This window comes from Mesoplodon densirostris, chromosome 1 (genome assembly GCF_025265405.1).
Source record: "Mesoplodon densirostris isolate mMesDen1 chromosome 1, mMesDen1 primary haplotype, whole genome shotgun sequence".
Taxonomy (NCBI): domain Eukaryota; kingdom Metazoa; phylum Chordata; class Mammalia; order Artiodactyla; family Ziphiidae; genus Mesoplodon; species Mesoplodon densirostris.
Window position 1 is genome coordinate 189,029,836 of NC_082661.1, and position 16,019 is coordinate 189,045,854.

Here is a 16,019-nt window from a genome sequence, read left to right on the forward strand (position 1 = left end):
TGATGGTACTCAACCGCTCCCACGCCCTGTCCGCAGTGTTGTGCAAGGTGTAGGCTCGGCCCTGACCCACGGAGTACAGGTGATATGTATGCTGTGAGTCACCGGTGTCACTTCCTGCTGGCACATTTGAGGTTTCACGGAAACAAATCTCTGAAACATGAAGGTAGAGAGATGAACAGGTGAGCTTTAGATTACTGAAACCCATCTGGAAATTTGACAGGAATAATGGCCTCCAAAGGGAGTTTTGTTTTCATAACATTATTGAAGCAGAAGTTCCAATGGCCAGTTTTGAGTTTACAGATTATCATTTAGCACAGAATTCCTCTATATCTTAGTTACCAATGTAGAGCTTGCTAGCAGATCTGTTTTCTGACACACTGACCCTATCTAAAGTCTTTAATATCACAGGGAATTATTTTCTTAGCAGGGACCCGTGGTCAAGATCGAAAATGCAAATATAAGATGGGCATTTGAATTACAGAGAGATCATTATGTTCAAATAACACTAAGTCATGAACAACTGAAAGATTAAGGAAATATATGGTTAGGACTTTAGCATCTATTCCTTCCCTGTATGACTTTAATGAGTAGTGATTTATAAGGGTGACAGGGTGCTGGATATCAAAATTCTCCATGGGTGGACTTTTTCAATCTTTTGATCATTCCCACTTACTCCTCTACCCCATTTTGCAAAGCCCTGGGCCAGAGGTGAGGTTGAGAAAAACTTGAGGTCCACTGCTTTTAGGCAATAGAGCTTTGTAGCTGGACACACGATTTAGAACCAATTTTGATAGTTTATTGGCTACATGCATCTATGATGGAACTGTAGTGTAAACATTTTCATTTGAGAATAGCATTTAAAATTATTTACAATCCCATCTGTAAAATACCCAAATGTTGGATTAATGTACCAAGTCTCACAGAAACCATCCTGAGTGATGGACTATGTCCAAGAGAGTGTCACAGGTTAGGACAGCCCAGTTTTTGTGGAGGCACGCCCTTCCCTGAATATTCTTTAATTCACAAAGGCAAATATTTCACTGTGGCCTGACTAACTGGAACAAAGTTTCCAACAGTGGAAAAACTAACAATACGAAAAATCTTTGAGAAAAAAAAAAGACTAATAAACAACACCTCAAAGCAATTAGCTGGATTCTATAATAGTCGCAGGTTGCATTTGTAAGCAATTCTGAACAGGAAAGGCTAGTATCTGATTTCTGCAAAGGATGAAGAAACAATCCTTTGCAAAGAGAGAAATGTGCATTTGCACAATGGCCCTTTTGCAGTGGGAGAAACGGTAATATCTCCTCCCATTAGTTGAAGAAGCATGGAGGCATAGGAGTGTCAGGGATATACAAACACACATCTAGGACTCCACTTTGTGTTGAGCAGACTGTATAAATTAAAGGGAGGTAATTCTTCAATAGTGAAAGTGTATGGCAAAATTATATTGAGAAATAGAACAAAATTGGCTTGGATGAGAATCTAGCTAATTCACCCTAGAAAGCTATGTGGACAAAGTTATCCTTTTCCATCTCTGTTCAACTGATAATGGAATCCAAACTTTAGCCATTTTTTTGTCATTTAAAAAAGAAGCTTTTTTTCCCCAATAAGAGCAATTGAAGCATCATTTATATTGTAGGAGAACTATGGAGTGGGGAGGAGATATTTCTAAACTTTTCAAATCACTGAAGGGTTATGAGGCTTGATGTCCAAAGATGGACTTCTAACTCTTATCTTCTATGGTCACTAGATAATTGGTCTTGGACCAGACATGTAATTTAACGCTGAGGTTGTTTGGGGCTAATAACTACTTCACAGGATTGTTATGTGTCAAGTTTGAAACATTAAGAAATTGCAAATTCTGATGCTTATGTGTAGTTTAGCTTTTAATTTCAGTTTTACCCAAATCATATGCAATTTTCTTAACATACCTCCTCTGATTGTGAAAAAATAAAATAAAATTCTTTATTACATGGATTAATTATCCTTTAAAATACCAAAGTACAGAGAGATTTATAACATTGCTATAGACCAGTAGAGGGCACTACCCACATATACTACTGCTAAAACCAGAGGCTAGATGTTGAGTGGCATGGAACATTAATGAGTCTCTGGTATGTTAGATGTTTCAGAAAAATATAATTTCATTTAATTCTCTCCCAAACTCTATAAACTAGAGAAAATGGAGATCCAGAGAATTTAATTAATTTGTCCAAAATTACATAGCTCAAGTTTTCTCCCAGATTGCCTCTCCACATACTTTGTTGCCTCCCTATGCGGTTAAATATTCTGCTTCAGTTACATTTATCTGAGTTTGTTCCCTGTGATGTCCATTATACTCTAGTATTATTGCCTGTTGCCAGATTCTGTAATGCAGCCCATTAACAACATTGTTATGTACTCTTGGGAAAGTTACTTAACTCACTTTTCTCATATGTCTAATGGGGAGAACAGTAGTATCTTCTTCAAAGAGTCACTGAGTAGATTAAATTAGATAGTATAGGTAAGGAGGGTAGAACCATGCCCACATACAGTACGTGGGCAAGAAATGTTAACTGCTACCTACTACTATCACCATCACAAGTAATGTTTCTTATATAACAGTTACTCATATAGCCTGGAAGAGTGAAGAGCAACTACATGACTCCTAAGAAGAGTAAAACTCTTTTCAGTCAACATCCGTGCAATTAAAAGGATTCTTTCATTCTTTCGACACAATTCAGAACACTACTTGAATCCTTCTGGTGCCTGTTTCCCAACATTTATCTTTTCAGTGGAGAAACACCATGAAATGCCTTGTTTAAACTCTTACTGGGCTGACAGAAACTGGATTCTTTGGCACAGTGTGGTTCCTCTAACATGTGTGTTCCTTTCCATATTAGATAAGATATATTCTGACTTTACTTAGATTACATTTTATTCATTAAAATGGATTTTAATGTGTAATGCAAAGAGTAACTTAGGTACTTAAATCAACAACTGATGTATCTTAGGTTGAGAGTCCTGTTTAGTTGTGACCATAAATAGAAACTGAGTTTTATTTGAAGCCTTCTTTGTGATGGTTTCTACCTTGGAGCATTGCTCTGAACACATCATGAAGTAAAACTGTGGAAATTTTCCAATTTTCCAGTGGCTAAACTTCTTAAGAAATCAATCTTTAAAATCAGGTATTTGAAAAGGTTACTGTGAAATGTTTAGAGTAGGTCAAATCTGTAACTCTGAATGTAATGCCAGGACTTTTACCCTTGGACAGAAGAGCTGGGGGTTCATTTATTTTCAATGATATGCCTGTTTCCATGAATTATTTTGTTTATGGCTTCGATGGATCAAATTCTTGAAATAATTAAAAGAACTTTATAAATACTATAATTATGTGGAAATCTGGTTAAGGTTTCTTTCCTTGAAGCATTAGTTATATATTTGATTTTTCTCCATAAATAGGTTTCCATCTTCTACAAGCAGTTCTCAGTACAACTGTGATTCCTTCATGTATCCCAGGAGAGTCCGAAGATAACTGCACAGCTTTAGGTAAGCCCAGGTTTGTCAATGTTGCATCAAAGAATTACACATTCTTAACAGAAATGTAACTCAAAGACTATAAATATGTGATAGTGGAAAAAAAGGGGGGGGGGAATAGCTGCTGTATTAACAAAAGAACCCAGTGAACTAGGGATCTGGAAAAATTATATAAAGGAATAACTGGAGGCAGAGGGACTGAGCACCTAGTTATATATATAAAGATTTGATCTTAAAGAGATAGAGAACAAAGAAAATCAGATTCCCTTTGGTCATTTCAGAGCGTCGCTGAGAAACCATTGTGAGGAGTTGGATCCCAGGCAAAACAGGAAAATGTAAACTTTGTACACAGTAGACAGTCAATATATTTTGTTGTTTTTTTTTGTAAAAGGAGAAAATGATGTCTTTTATTTTGAGTTACAGCATTCATTCAGAAAAATCTATGGAGTACTTAATACATGCTAAACACTGTGCTTAGGCATAGGGTTACAAAGATAAGTGGTGCATGGTCTTATCTTTGGGGCCCAGAGTACTCTGAATGTGGTTCAAGAGATATCTGCTTTATAGCTGATACACTTCGTTGTACAGCAGAAACTAACACAACACTGTAAAGCAACTATTCTCTAGTAAAAATAATAATAATAATAATAAAATAAAAATAAAAGAAATAAAATTTAAAAAATAAAATAAAAGTAATAGCACCTAGGCACAAAAGAGAGAGAGAGAGAGAGAGAGAGAGAGAGAGAAAGAAAGACATCTGCTTTATATTCACTCTGAGTTATTGAGTCCAGAGTTTTCCTGAGGAACCAGAGCATTACCTGCAACAACTTCACCTCCCTTCTTGTCCTTCCTCTTTGTGCTCTCTAGAAGTTTGGTGTGCTTCACTCCCTATTTTTGGCTATTTGAACAAGAGTATTACAATCAAGATGATTTGTTTGTTTATTTCATAAAGATCCTTCACATTTTAGTAATTAAAACGTTCTAAAGTGAATTTTATGTGTAGGTTGCAACACTATTCTAAAGAGGCTACTATTTTCATTGTTGTATTTGTGTAACCGAGGCATTTATAGCTCAAGGTTTGTCTAGTTCATGTCCAGGTCTCATCGTTAGAGACTGTGATTGATTTCCTGAACCCAAAAGTTTGAGAATGCACACCAAAACAAGCCTTGCTGGCTTAAAACCCACTATAGATTTAAGCTCTCTTAAATTAATTAATGGATTCAGTTTGCAATTGCTTTGGGAGTAATGAATGTCAGAATTATTTTGAGATTTGAAAAAATTATACACACTTTGTTTGGATAAGTGAATAACTGTGAAGGATCATGATTTGTGTGTGTGTGTCTTCAGCTTACCTTTTCTATCCTTAAACATTGTCGTTTGAGAATTTTACCCCCAGGTTTTATTTTGTTTTGTTTAGCCTGTTGGCCATTTTCCTTTGGGGGTCCAGTGTTTGTTTATTGGTCTAGGGAGCGTGACAACTAGAGTGACTTTTTGTCCTGAAAATGCATGACCTGCTTTGTTCCAGTAGCTCAGTGGTTACTATTATGAAAGGGTGATTAATTCTTCAAAGAAAGCAACAGACTATATTCCACTTTCTATTTCTTTCACAGTTCGGACAGAAGATAATCCACGTGTGGCTCAAGTGTCAATATCAAAGTGTAGCTCTGACATGAACGGCTACTGTTTTCATGGACAGTGCATCTACCTGGTAGACATGAGTGAAAGTCACTGCAGGTAATATGCCAAATACAAGCAAACAAAAACAGTTTTTTAAAAACCCACATTCTCTCTCTTTTTTATTTTTGTAATACTCTATTGTTTCCATGGGCTGCCGTTTATATGTACTATTAGCATGCAGTTTATGTGTACTATTAGAAACTTTATTGAGTGAGTTTTTTTAAAGTTAGGGAACAAATAGTAGAACAAACAGCAGTTATCAAATTGTATGGATGCTTCAGGGCTGCAGAATGGGCAGGGCTTCACATGCCTTTCTCTCATACTTACCACAGTAGTAGCTTAGCCTTTAATCTGGACTTACATGTCAGCCATTGTTATAAGAATCGATTCCACTGACTTAGACAAAAAGCACTTCAAACTTACAAACCACCATTGTCAGCCACCCTGCCAGTTGAACCAGACTATCATTCTAATACAGCAGTTGAGCTTGAGAGCAGTGTGGGCCTCTTTTATCCAAGTTGGGCCAGCTTTAAGGTCAGTCTTTGAATTCATCTTTACAACTTTTGGCAAACCTTGTCAGTATCTTGCATTACATTGTAAGATTAGCTCTTACAAAACTAATTCAGAACCATGATTTCTTTCTTAAATAACTGATCTTTCTCTTGCATTGTCCTTTAGGTGTGAAGTGGGTTACACTGGTGTCCGATGTGAGCACTTCTTTTTAACCGTCCAAAAGCCTCTGAGCAAAGAATATGTGGCTTTGACTGTGATTCTTGTTATCTTGTTCCTCATCACAGTTGCTGGCTCAGTATACTATTTCTGCAGATGGTAAGCCAGTGTTTTTGTTTTTGTTTTAACACTCTGCTTTTGTAAATTACTTTTATACAATCCACACTTACAAACTGGGTAAAAATATGGCAAAGTGTTATTTAGTGGGATAAGATAGACTCTGCACTAACGATATTTATAAAGAAGTTTTAGCAGCGGAACATCTGGACTAGTAGAAACGAGTGTCCAGATAATTATAAGAGCTAACTTTTAAAAATTGGTTCATGTCAGTCCCCCAAAATTCCATCTTCAACACTCCATCTTCATGTACAGTGCCGTACTGATATGTGCTGATAACTGAGAAAATATAGAGTGGGCACCGAACTACTGACAGTATATCAGATTGGCCAGTTTTTAGGCTTAGGACCAGGGTATAGGAATAGAATGACTTAGTTAATAATAGCTGCCTTTAAAATGCCTCCATAAAATCCTTCTTATTTTGGAAGTGGTGCAGATTTTTCAGTGTAGATTTGAGTGAATTTTATTTTATTTCTGCTGACAGTAATGCACTCCTACTTTTGAAGCTCCAAAAGTGTTACTTTTATAAGATTAGATTTATTTGGTCCATGCTTGAGTCTAAGTATTCACCAAATTATAATGCCTTTTTAATTGGTTATGATCACATAACTGAATATTATTAAAACTGAAATGCACCTGAAAGGTCTTTGACTGCAATCCTTTCTTTTATAAAGATGGGAAAGTAAGATCCAGAGAAGTAAATTGACATGTCCTGGCTCATCTAGTTGACAAGTAGCTAAATCAAGGCTAAACAAACGTTTTCTAATCATATTCTTCCACTAAGCAAAAACATTATGCAGTTTCCTTAAGGCTACATGCTTCATCTTCAAAATGGGTAGAAAATGAACTCAAAATATTAGGAAGATAGCTTTAATGAATGAGTGAATGAAGATTCTGAATCGCGATAGATTTATGAATCCTAGCTGGGAGAACTTGACCAGGTTATGTAACCCATTTGTACTTCATTTTCTTCATCTGTAAAATGAGGATGATAATGGTAAGTGTGAAGATAAAATAAATAATGGATATATAGCATTTAGAACATTGTCTGTCACTTAATAAGTGCCCGATTTATTTTCATTATTATTGGTGATAGCATTATATCAATGTGATGAGTAGAATGAAAGAAAGAAGGAAAGAAAGAAAGAAAGAAAAGAAAGAAAAAGAAGGAAGGAAGGAAGGAAAGAAGGAAGAAAAGACAGAGAGAATTAAAAAAAGGATAAAACAGGCCAGGATTAAACATGGTCACATGCTCTCCTGGAATTTTCCAATTTTCATGATCATGTGAAAGCCTTTGAGAAGTCCTTTAACAGCATTTCACCGTTTCCTCCCAAAATTATTTGTTCAGAGAAACTACCCCTTCCTCCCCCCTTCTTCTCTAGCATCCAGCCTAAACCTATTCACCTCTGACATTTTGGAAACACTGTGCTAATGTACCTTTAGCGTCCATATATTTGTTTTTTTTGTTAACATACTTTGATCCTATTACTGCTAACTTCAGGGTTAACGGTTTAATTTCTGAATATTTCTAGGTACAGAAATCGAAAAAGTAAAGAACCAAAGAAGGAATATGAAAGAGTGACCTCAGGGGATCCAGCATTGCCACAAGTCTGAATGGTGCCATTAAACTTATGGGCAGGGATGCACTGCATACCTGGTTATGTTAATATTCCTATTTTATTAATAATATTTATGTGGGGTCATGTGTTAAGTCAACAATGATGTATTTTAATATACTAAGAAGAGTTTTTATTTTTGTTTTATTTTTGACAGACTGTTTGCTAATATATAATGTACACAAAATACTATAGAAAGAAAACGGATATTTTTCTAAGAAATCATTTCCTGGGCTAAGTGCCTTATTGAAAGCTTTTTTGCCTGCTGTACAATGCATAGGAGTGAGCAATGCCCAGTTCATTGTTCAGGAAGTGTCAGCAAGTGACAGGTTTCTGTAAGCCTAAATATATGGTCGAATCAATTTAATAAGTATATATTTCAACTCCTCGAATCAATGATAGTTGGTTTGACTATATCATAGTCTGATGTATGAGTTGGCACCACTGTGCCATGTGTCAAAACAGTAATGCTGTGGGAATTGGGGAGAAGCAAATATAGATCACGTGCTAAACACTACATATTTGAAACAGACTAAACCCTGGAGGGCTCTGCTCCCTCCACACACATCCTTGGCTATAACTCACTGTTTGCCTGGAGAGAAGGTGCACGATTCCCTATTCCCAACCACAACTGCTACGTATATTAGTCATCCATCTAACAGATTCTCCTTAAGAAAATGAATTGAGAACTTAATTTTATACCATCTTTTATGTAAATAGTAGATAATTTATAGCTTCACAATGTTCTTTTTTTTAGTATGACATTTTTGCTAGGTAACTGCTCATGAGGCAATTACAGAAATCCACATGTGAAGCCAAGATCTGTGCTTCTTTTCAAGAGTATTTATTTCTGTAGGGACTTGGCTGAAGAATTCTAAGATTAAATCATAGTCCAAAATTTGATGGACTAATTATTATTTTAAAGTGTGATATAAGACAATAATTCTATATACAGTCTAAAGAGATCTAAAAGGATATTTCTATTTCCCACTAATAGAGCTGAAGTCAAATGTGCTGTGTAAAAATACATTTTAAATCCTACACATACTTATTGATATCTACTGTATGTAAAGGAGGTCTGCATATTTTGAGTGACCTTGATTGCTTCAAAGAAAATTTATTGACTAACCAAGAAATCAGCTGCAATCCATTTATTTTGTTACAAAATGGAGTCATATTGGCTTATCTTAAGCATCTCAATTCATATTACATAACTAATTGTAAATAATAGTTTGGGGTGTTTTTTAATCTTTATTTAAAAACTAACCCCTGTAAAAGTTAAATATTTATTTATAAATGCATATTAAATAATAAAAAAGGTATGACACAGATTGCTTTTATGGGAGAAAATTAGTAAAAAAATAATAGTTTTAATGAGGTTGATTCTGAACAAACATAAAAAATGATTGCTAAAAAAAAAAGATTGCTAGCAACTCATGTTTCCTACAAACAATGGAAATATTTTGGCTCACATTTAGTCTATTTTCCTTATTTTATAGATTTCTCACTGTATATATTTCTAGAAAGGACTATCTATACCCACCGTATTGAGAATAAATGCAAATCCAATTCATAAATCCATAGTTTGTGGCTTCCCACCAAGGCCACAAAGTAACCCAGTAGACATACTCTATAACCAAAGAGGTAAAGTTCTAAGATTGGTACTAAAGATATAACCTCATAATTAAGATTTGTGTAATATATTAAATATTTAAAATACAATCAAATGCTACTATTCTTTTGGACATTCTTTTGCTCTTATCTCTCTGCCAAAGTCAATGCAAGGGGAGAAATGGTGCACTGGTAGGACAGATTTTTATTTTTGAGTCCTTGAGAAGAGAATTAGATTAATTCAACTGCCGTGAGGTATCAAATCAATTTTTATGTAGCAAATACATGATACTAGCTTCTAATTTCTGTTGAATTCAATAATGCAGTTTTTAAAAACTTACGTCTGATCCATTTTGCCATTTTTGCTGCAATAGTCTGTCAGTAGACTTCTGGAAAAAATGTGTTTAATTTGCTGCCCAATACTTTCTGATTTTTTTCTACTCTTATTCCTATGGGAAAAGGAGGAGTAACAACTGGCATATGCAGTGCTGCTGGAGTACATTTTAATGTTTTGACTGAAGAATAATTTTATCTAAACATACCTGTTATTCAAACTGGATGAGGTTAAATGTAAGATAGTGAATTTCTCTCTGCTTTTTTTGCACTCTGTAATTGCACTTTGAAGAGCCATTTTGATATACAGTTTATATTAAAGATGCCATGGAACATAAAGTTGTATCGCATGCAGTTTAAAGTAACTTATTTGACAATGAATTTTATCAGAGTACTGAATTGTATCAATTTGTTTGTATTCAATATCAGCTTTGATAATAGCGTACCTTAAGATATTGAAGGAGAATATAGATACTTTACAAGATATTATTAATTTTTATTTATTTTTGTTGGAAACTGGAAAAAAACAAAGTTGAAAAATAAAACACCTTGCATTAAAAATGTCACTGATAAGTTTAGTCTCTTTCTTTCTTTTTGTTTTGTTTTTCTTTTTTTCCATACTACATTAAAGGTCTTAAAAGCAGTGACAAGACTATAATGTGCTTAGACATAAAGACATATGGTTTTAGTTTGGGAAAGCATTATATAAATTTATCATATTTTATGGCCTACCATAGTGAAGAATCTCTTTGAAATATAAGGAATCACATTAATTATAAAATTCTGGGGGTTAGTATTTTTTTTAAGAATATTTTTAAAGAATATTTTTAAAAATATTTCTAAAAAGAATAAATATCCTATTGAGAAGTAACTTTTGGAAGGACACATCAGCCAGAAGCATGTCCCATGGTTCCCTCAGCATCTGCCAACCAAGAGGCTTGGCTTTCCCAAGCCTTCAGAGCAGGAAACATCATCCCTCTGAACCTCCAACACAGTAATGGCTTCCGAAGTACATGCTTCAAAACCTATAGGATACTTTGCCCATTTATTAGCTCCTTGGACCACTTCATTAGCCTGTGGATAGGGCAGGGAGGCATAGCTATGACCATTTTCCAAGGAGGTAAACCAATTTGTCCAGGGTCACAGTGGTAGTAAAAGATGAAGTTGGCATGAGAAACAAGGTCTTCTGATCCCCGATTCTACCACAGCCCTGGCCATGTCAGGGCAGCAGAACAAACCATCATGTGGAGTTAGTCTGAGATTTAGTTTGGAATTTTGTGGGGGAGAAACAGAAATTCCTGTAAAATGAAATTCTTGGGATCTCACAGAACCATCAGACTGACTCTATTTGAAGTCTGAGAACTCAGAGGGTTAATTAAGGAAAAGAACTCCTTGAAACACTTCTCACTCGGCTTACAGGATGTCACACTCTTCTGGTTTTCCACCTGTTTTCAGTCTCATGCTGGATCTTCCTTAATATCTTCCATCCCCCACCACTGATTTGTAAATGCTGGAGTGCTCCCAGATCTCAATTACAGAACTTTTTCTCTGTGTATCCACTCCCTTCTTTATTTCATATAGTCTTCTGCCTTTAATAGCCATCTATATACTGATTATTCCTAGGCTAGATACTTTCCCTGATTTCCAAACTTCATTATCCAATGACCTATCAAACTACCCATCCACTTGGATATACACTGGACATTAAAACATAACATGTTCAATAACTGACTGTCCCCTAAAAAGTCTTTCCTTCCACAATGTTTCCATTCAATTAAATTCAACTCCATCCTTCTTGTATCTCAGGCCAAAAATCTGGTATCATCCTCTGCAAGGTGCAGAATGGCTCACTTTCAAGTGATTTCAGAGAGGATTACCCTAAACTTTTTACAACAGTGACAGAATTGGCCATTTTGAAGGCATTATGCAGAAGGAAAAAAATTCTGGAAAACCAGACTTCGATTATCACAATTTTTTAAAAAGAAGAAACTGTAGGCACTGAATTTGGTCAATTATAGAACATATTTCTCCCCAGATGGTCACAAGACATTATAAAACATAAGTGCTGTTCATTAGGATCCAAACATGGATTCATTAAGGAGGAGACATAAAATATGGATCTTTTAAAAAAAATCCTGTCTGATAACCAGCTAATGGTAACTACCCATCATATAAAACCAAACACAGTTATGACATTCAGTTTATTTGAATTCAGAGAAATATTTGGGAAAAGTCTTCCAAAAATTTTGTATGAGCCTTTAGTGCCATGTGCCTATTAAGAAATAAGCACAGCCGAAGCTAATATAATGCAGGTATTGTTAATGGATCCAAAACATGCGAAAAGGAGGCCATGTGACAGGATGATACAAAGCTTTGGGTAAGGGCGTGGTTATAGTCATTGGAAATATAGAAAATATACATTAAGATATCAGTGGAATGGTGACTTTTCCAGTCAATCTATCAGAAGGGAGCAATGATTTTCTATTTACTCTCTTTTTCTCTGGATGGCAGGATAGATAGCAAGGAAATACATGTCATATTCCTTGCCCTCAACTTGCCATCAGGATTAATTCACATTCTGGTAAAAAATGATAAAAATTAATAGTTTATGAATCAGTCAATCAATATTTATTGAAAATCTTTTTTTGTATCTTTTTTTGTGTATCTAGTAATGTATAAGGGGTATAGAGTATTCAAAAGAAGTATAAAATGTACTGTGGTTTTCAAGAAACTTAGAAGAGGAATTTGAAGTTATGGGGACATATAAAGAATAATGCAAGGCTTTAGTAGTTAGAGTTCTTTGGTTTTTAGGGAACAAAAACAACTCTCACTTAACCAAGAAGAAATTTGTGAGAAAGATATAGGGGGTTCGATAGAATTAAAATAAAAGCCAAAGAATCAGAGAAGTTCTAATGATTTAGTTAGCAGTGCACTGCTTCCTGAAGGTGTGAACTCCAACTATTTTTAGTTATTGGCTGCATGTGGTCAAGGGAGACAGTGTCTGATTACTTAGCTGGGATCACAGGCTCACCTCTTGGCCAGGTGACCAGTACATTGTAGTTGAAAAGCCACCACGTTTGTATCTAATGGGAGAAATTTTTCCCACAGAGGAAAATCAGAGAGCTATTATTAGAGGAAGAATAAATGAATTCTGAACAGGCGAACAACAGAAGTCCACCATAGATACTAAATAGTATCAGATCAAACAATTTAGAGAAAGGTGATGTCAATGGGGAAGCTTTTATTGAGGAAGGGAGACTTTAACTTGACTTGGAAGATTGACCTGACTTTAATAAGCAAAGGAAGGACTGTAGGATATTTCAAATGAATAATCAGGACAATCATAGCATGTTAAAGGTATGTAAGGGAGACCACCCTGACAGTAGTATAGGATCTCTATTTGGGAATAGTTTAGAATTTAGTTTGAAGGCTCTTCAAAGCCATACTAAGATAAACTTCACATTAATCGGTAATAGGCAATCATTTAAAGTTCTTGATCAGGGGATCCATACCATAAATTGGTATGATAAACAGAATAATGCCCCCCGTGCCCCAAAGATGTCCATGTCCTAATCCCTGGAACCTGTGAATATGGTGCCTTACATGGCAAAAGGGACATTGCAGGTGTGATTAAAATTACAGACTTTGATCTGGTGACATGATTCTGATTAGCCCGGTGAACTCAGTCTAATCACATGAGCCCTTAAAAGCAGGGAGCTTTCCCAGCTTTGGTCAAAGCTGTAGTCTGAGAAGGACATGACCCATAGTTACTGATTTGAGACAAGGAAAGGGGCCATAAACTATGAAATGAAGGTGGCCTATAGCAGCTTGAGAAGACAAGGAAATGGATTCTCCCAGAGAGCCTCCAGAAAAGAATGTCACCTTGCCAACACCTTATTATTTATTCAGTGCTGACACCTTGATCTTAGCCCAGGGAAGCCTAAGTTGGACTTCTGATCTACAGGATTGAAAAATAACCAGTTCTATTGGTTTAAGGCACTAAATTTGTGGTAATGTGTTACAGCAGGAATATAAATTGAAGATAAATGGTGTTTTGGGAACATTGAAATGAACTTATCTGAGAAGACTGACTGAGAAAAAAGATACTGGAGACAGAGATCCCAGCTAGTAGAGTGTAGTAACAACCTAGATATAAACTGAAGAAAGCTTATGTCTGGGAGAACAGAGAGCAGAAAGAAAATTTTAGACACATCACAGAGAGAAAACTGGAAGTATTTAGTGATTGGATATGCAAAATAAGAGAAACTGGAGTCAATAAGAATTCAGTTTGGAATGATGAAAAATCTGAAAGTGAAATCAAGGAAACACTCCCATTTACCATTGCAACAAAAAGAATAAAATATCTAGGAATAAACCTCCCTAAGGAGACAAAAGACCTGTATGCAGAAAATTATAAGACACTGATGAAAGAAATTAAAGATGATACAAATAGATGGAGAGATGTACCATGTTCTTGGATTGGAAGAATCAACATTGTGAAAATGACTCTACTACCCAAAGCAATCTACAGATTCAATGCAATACCTATCAAACTACCAATGGCATTTTTCACAGAACTAGAACAAAAAATTTCACAATTTGTATGGAAACACAAAAGACCCCGAATAGCCAAAGCAATCTTGAGAACGAAAAACGGAGCTGGAGGAATCAGGCTCCCTGACTTCAGACTATACTACAAAGCTACAGTAATCAAGACAGTATGGTACTTGCACAAAAACAGAAAGATAGATCAATGGAACAGGATAGAAAGCCCAGAGATAAACCCACGGACATATGGTCACCTTATCTTTGATAAAGGAGGCAGGAATGTACAGTGGAGAAAGGACAGTCTCTTCAATAAGTGGTGCTGGGAAAACTGGACAGGGACATGTAAAAGTATGAGATTAGATCACTCCCTAACACCATACACAAAAATTAGCTCAAAATGGATTAAAGACCTAAATGTAAGGCCAGACACTATCAAACTCCTAGAGGAAAACATAGGCAGAACACTCTATGACATAAATCACAGCAAGATCCTTTTTGACCCACCTCCTAGAGAAATGGAAATAAAGACAAAAATAAACACATGGGACCTAATGAAACTTCAAAGCTTTTGCACAGCAAAGGAAACCATAAACAAGACGAAAAGACAACCCTCAGAATGGGAGAAAATATTTGCAAATGAAGCAACTGACAAAGGATTAATCTCCAAAATTTATAAGCAGCTCATGCAGCTCAATAGCAAAAAAACAAACAACCCAATCCAAAAATGGGCAGAAGACCTAAATAGACATTTCTCCACAGAAGACATACAGATAGCCAACAAACACATGAAAGGATGCTCAACATCTTTACTCATTAGAGAAATGCAAATCAAAACTACAATGAGATATCATCTCACACCAGTCAGAATGGCCATCATCAAAAAATCTAGAAACAATAAATGCTGGAGAGGGTGTGGAAAAAAGGGAACACTCTTGCACTGCTGGTGGGAATGTGAATTGGTACAGCCACTATGGAGAACGGTATGGAGGTTCCTTAAAAAACTACAAATAGAACTACCATATGACCCAGCAATCCCACTACTGGGCATATACCCTGAGAAAACCATAATTCAAAAAGAGACATGTACCAAAATGTTCATAGCAGCCCTATTTACAATAGCCCGGAGATGGAAACAACCTAAGTGTCCATCATCGGATGAATGGATAAAGAAGATGTGGCACATATATACAATGGAATATTACTCAGCCATAAAAAGAAATGAAATTGAGCTATTTGTAATGAGGTGGATGGACCTAGAGTCTGTCATACAGAGTGAAGTAAGTCAGAAAGAGAAAGACAAATACTGTATGCTGACACATATATATGGAATTTAAGAAAAAAAATGTCATCAAGAACATAGGGGTAAGACAGGAATAAAGACACAGACCTACTAGAGCATGGACTTGAGGATATGGGGAGGGGGAAGGGTAAGCTGTGACAAAGTGAAAGAGCGGCATGGACATATATACACTACCAAACGTAAGGTAGATAGCTAGTGGGAAGCAGCCGCATAGCACAGGGAGATCAGCTCGGTGCTTTGTGACCGCCTGGAGGGGTGGGATAGGGAGGGTGGGAGGGAGACGCAAAAGGGAGGGGATATGGGAACATATGTATATGTATAACTGATTAAATTTGTAAAATTAAAAAAAAAAAAGAATTCAGTTTGGGAAAAAGGAAGTTAATTTAATTTAAATATGTTGAATGTAAGATAACAGCAGGGTATATTTGTAGAAATAGCCTGTTCAAGGTATTTGGTAATACCTCAAAATTATATATACTATTTTACAATTTACAGAATACTTTCACATCTGTTAACTCTTTGTTTAAATGCACTCTCTGTAATGGAAGGAAGAGATTAATAATTATTAC

General features: G+C 35.7%; 1 protein-coding gene across 1 annotated transcript; it reads left to right on the top strand.

Moving 5' to 3' along the window:
• Positions 1 to 938: 938 nt before the first annotated feature.
• On the top strand, positions 939 to 7,663 carry EREG (epiregulin). Its single transcript, XM_060097560.1, has 5 exons — positions 939 to 966; positions 3,445 to 3,531; positions 5,130 to 5,253; positions 5,875 to 6,024; positions 7,575 to 7,663. Exons 1-5 carry the CDS (start codon positions 939 to 941, stop codon positions 7,654 to 7,656), a joined length of 471 nt encoding a protein of 156 aa, XP_059953543.1. The 3' UTR covers positions 7,657 to 7,663.
• Positions 7,664 to 16,019: the final 8,356 nt, after the last annotated feature.

Bases quoted from the DNA above. Each gene is read 5' to 3' on its own strand.
- EREG (XM_060097560.1), top strand. From the start codon at position 939: ATGGACTATGTCCAAGAGAGTGTCACAG. The intron at 5,254-5,874 runs GTAATATGCCAA...ATTGTCCTTTAG, and splicing joins ATGAGTGAAAGTCACTGCAG to GTGTGAAGTGGGTTACACTG. The intron at 6,025-7,574 runs GTAAGCCAGTGT...GAATATTTCTAG, and splicing joins GTATACTATTTCTGCAGATG to GTACAGAAATCGAAAAAGTA.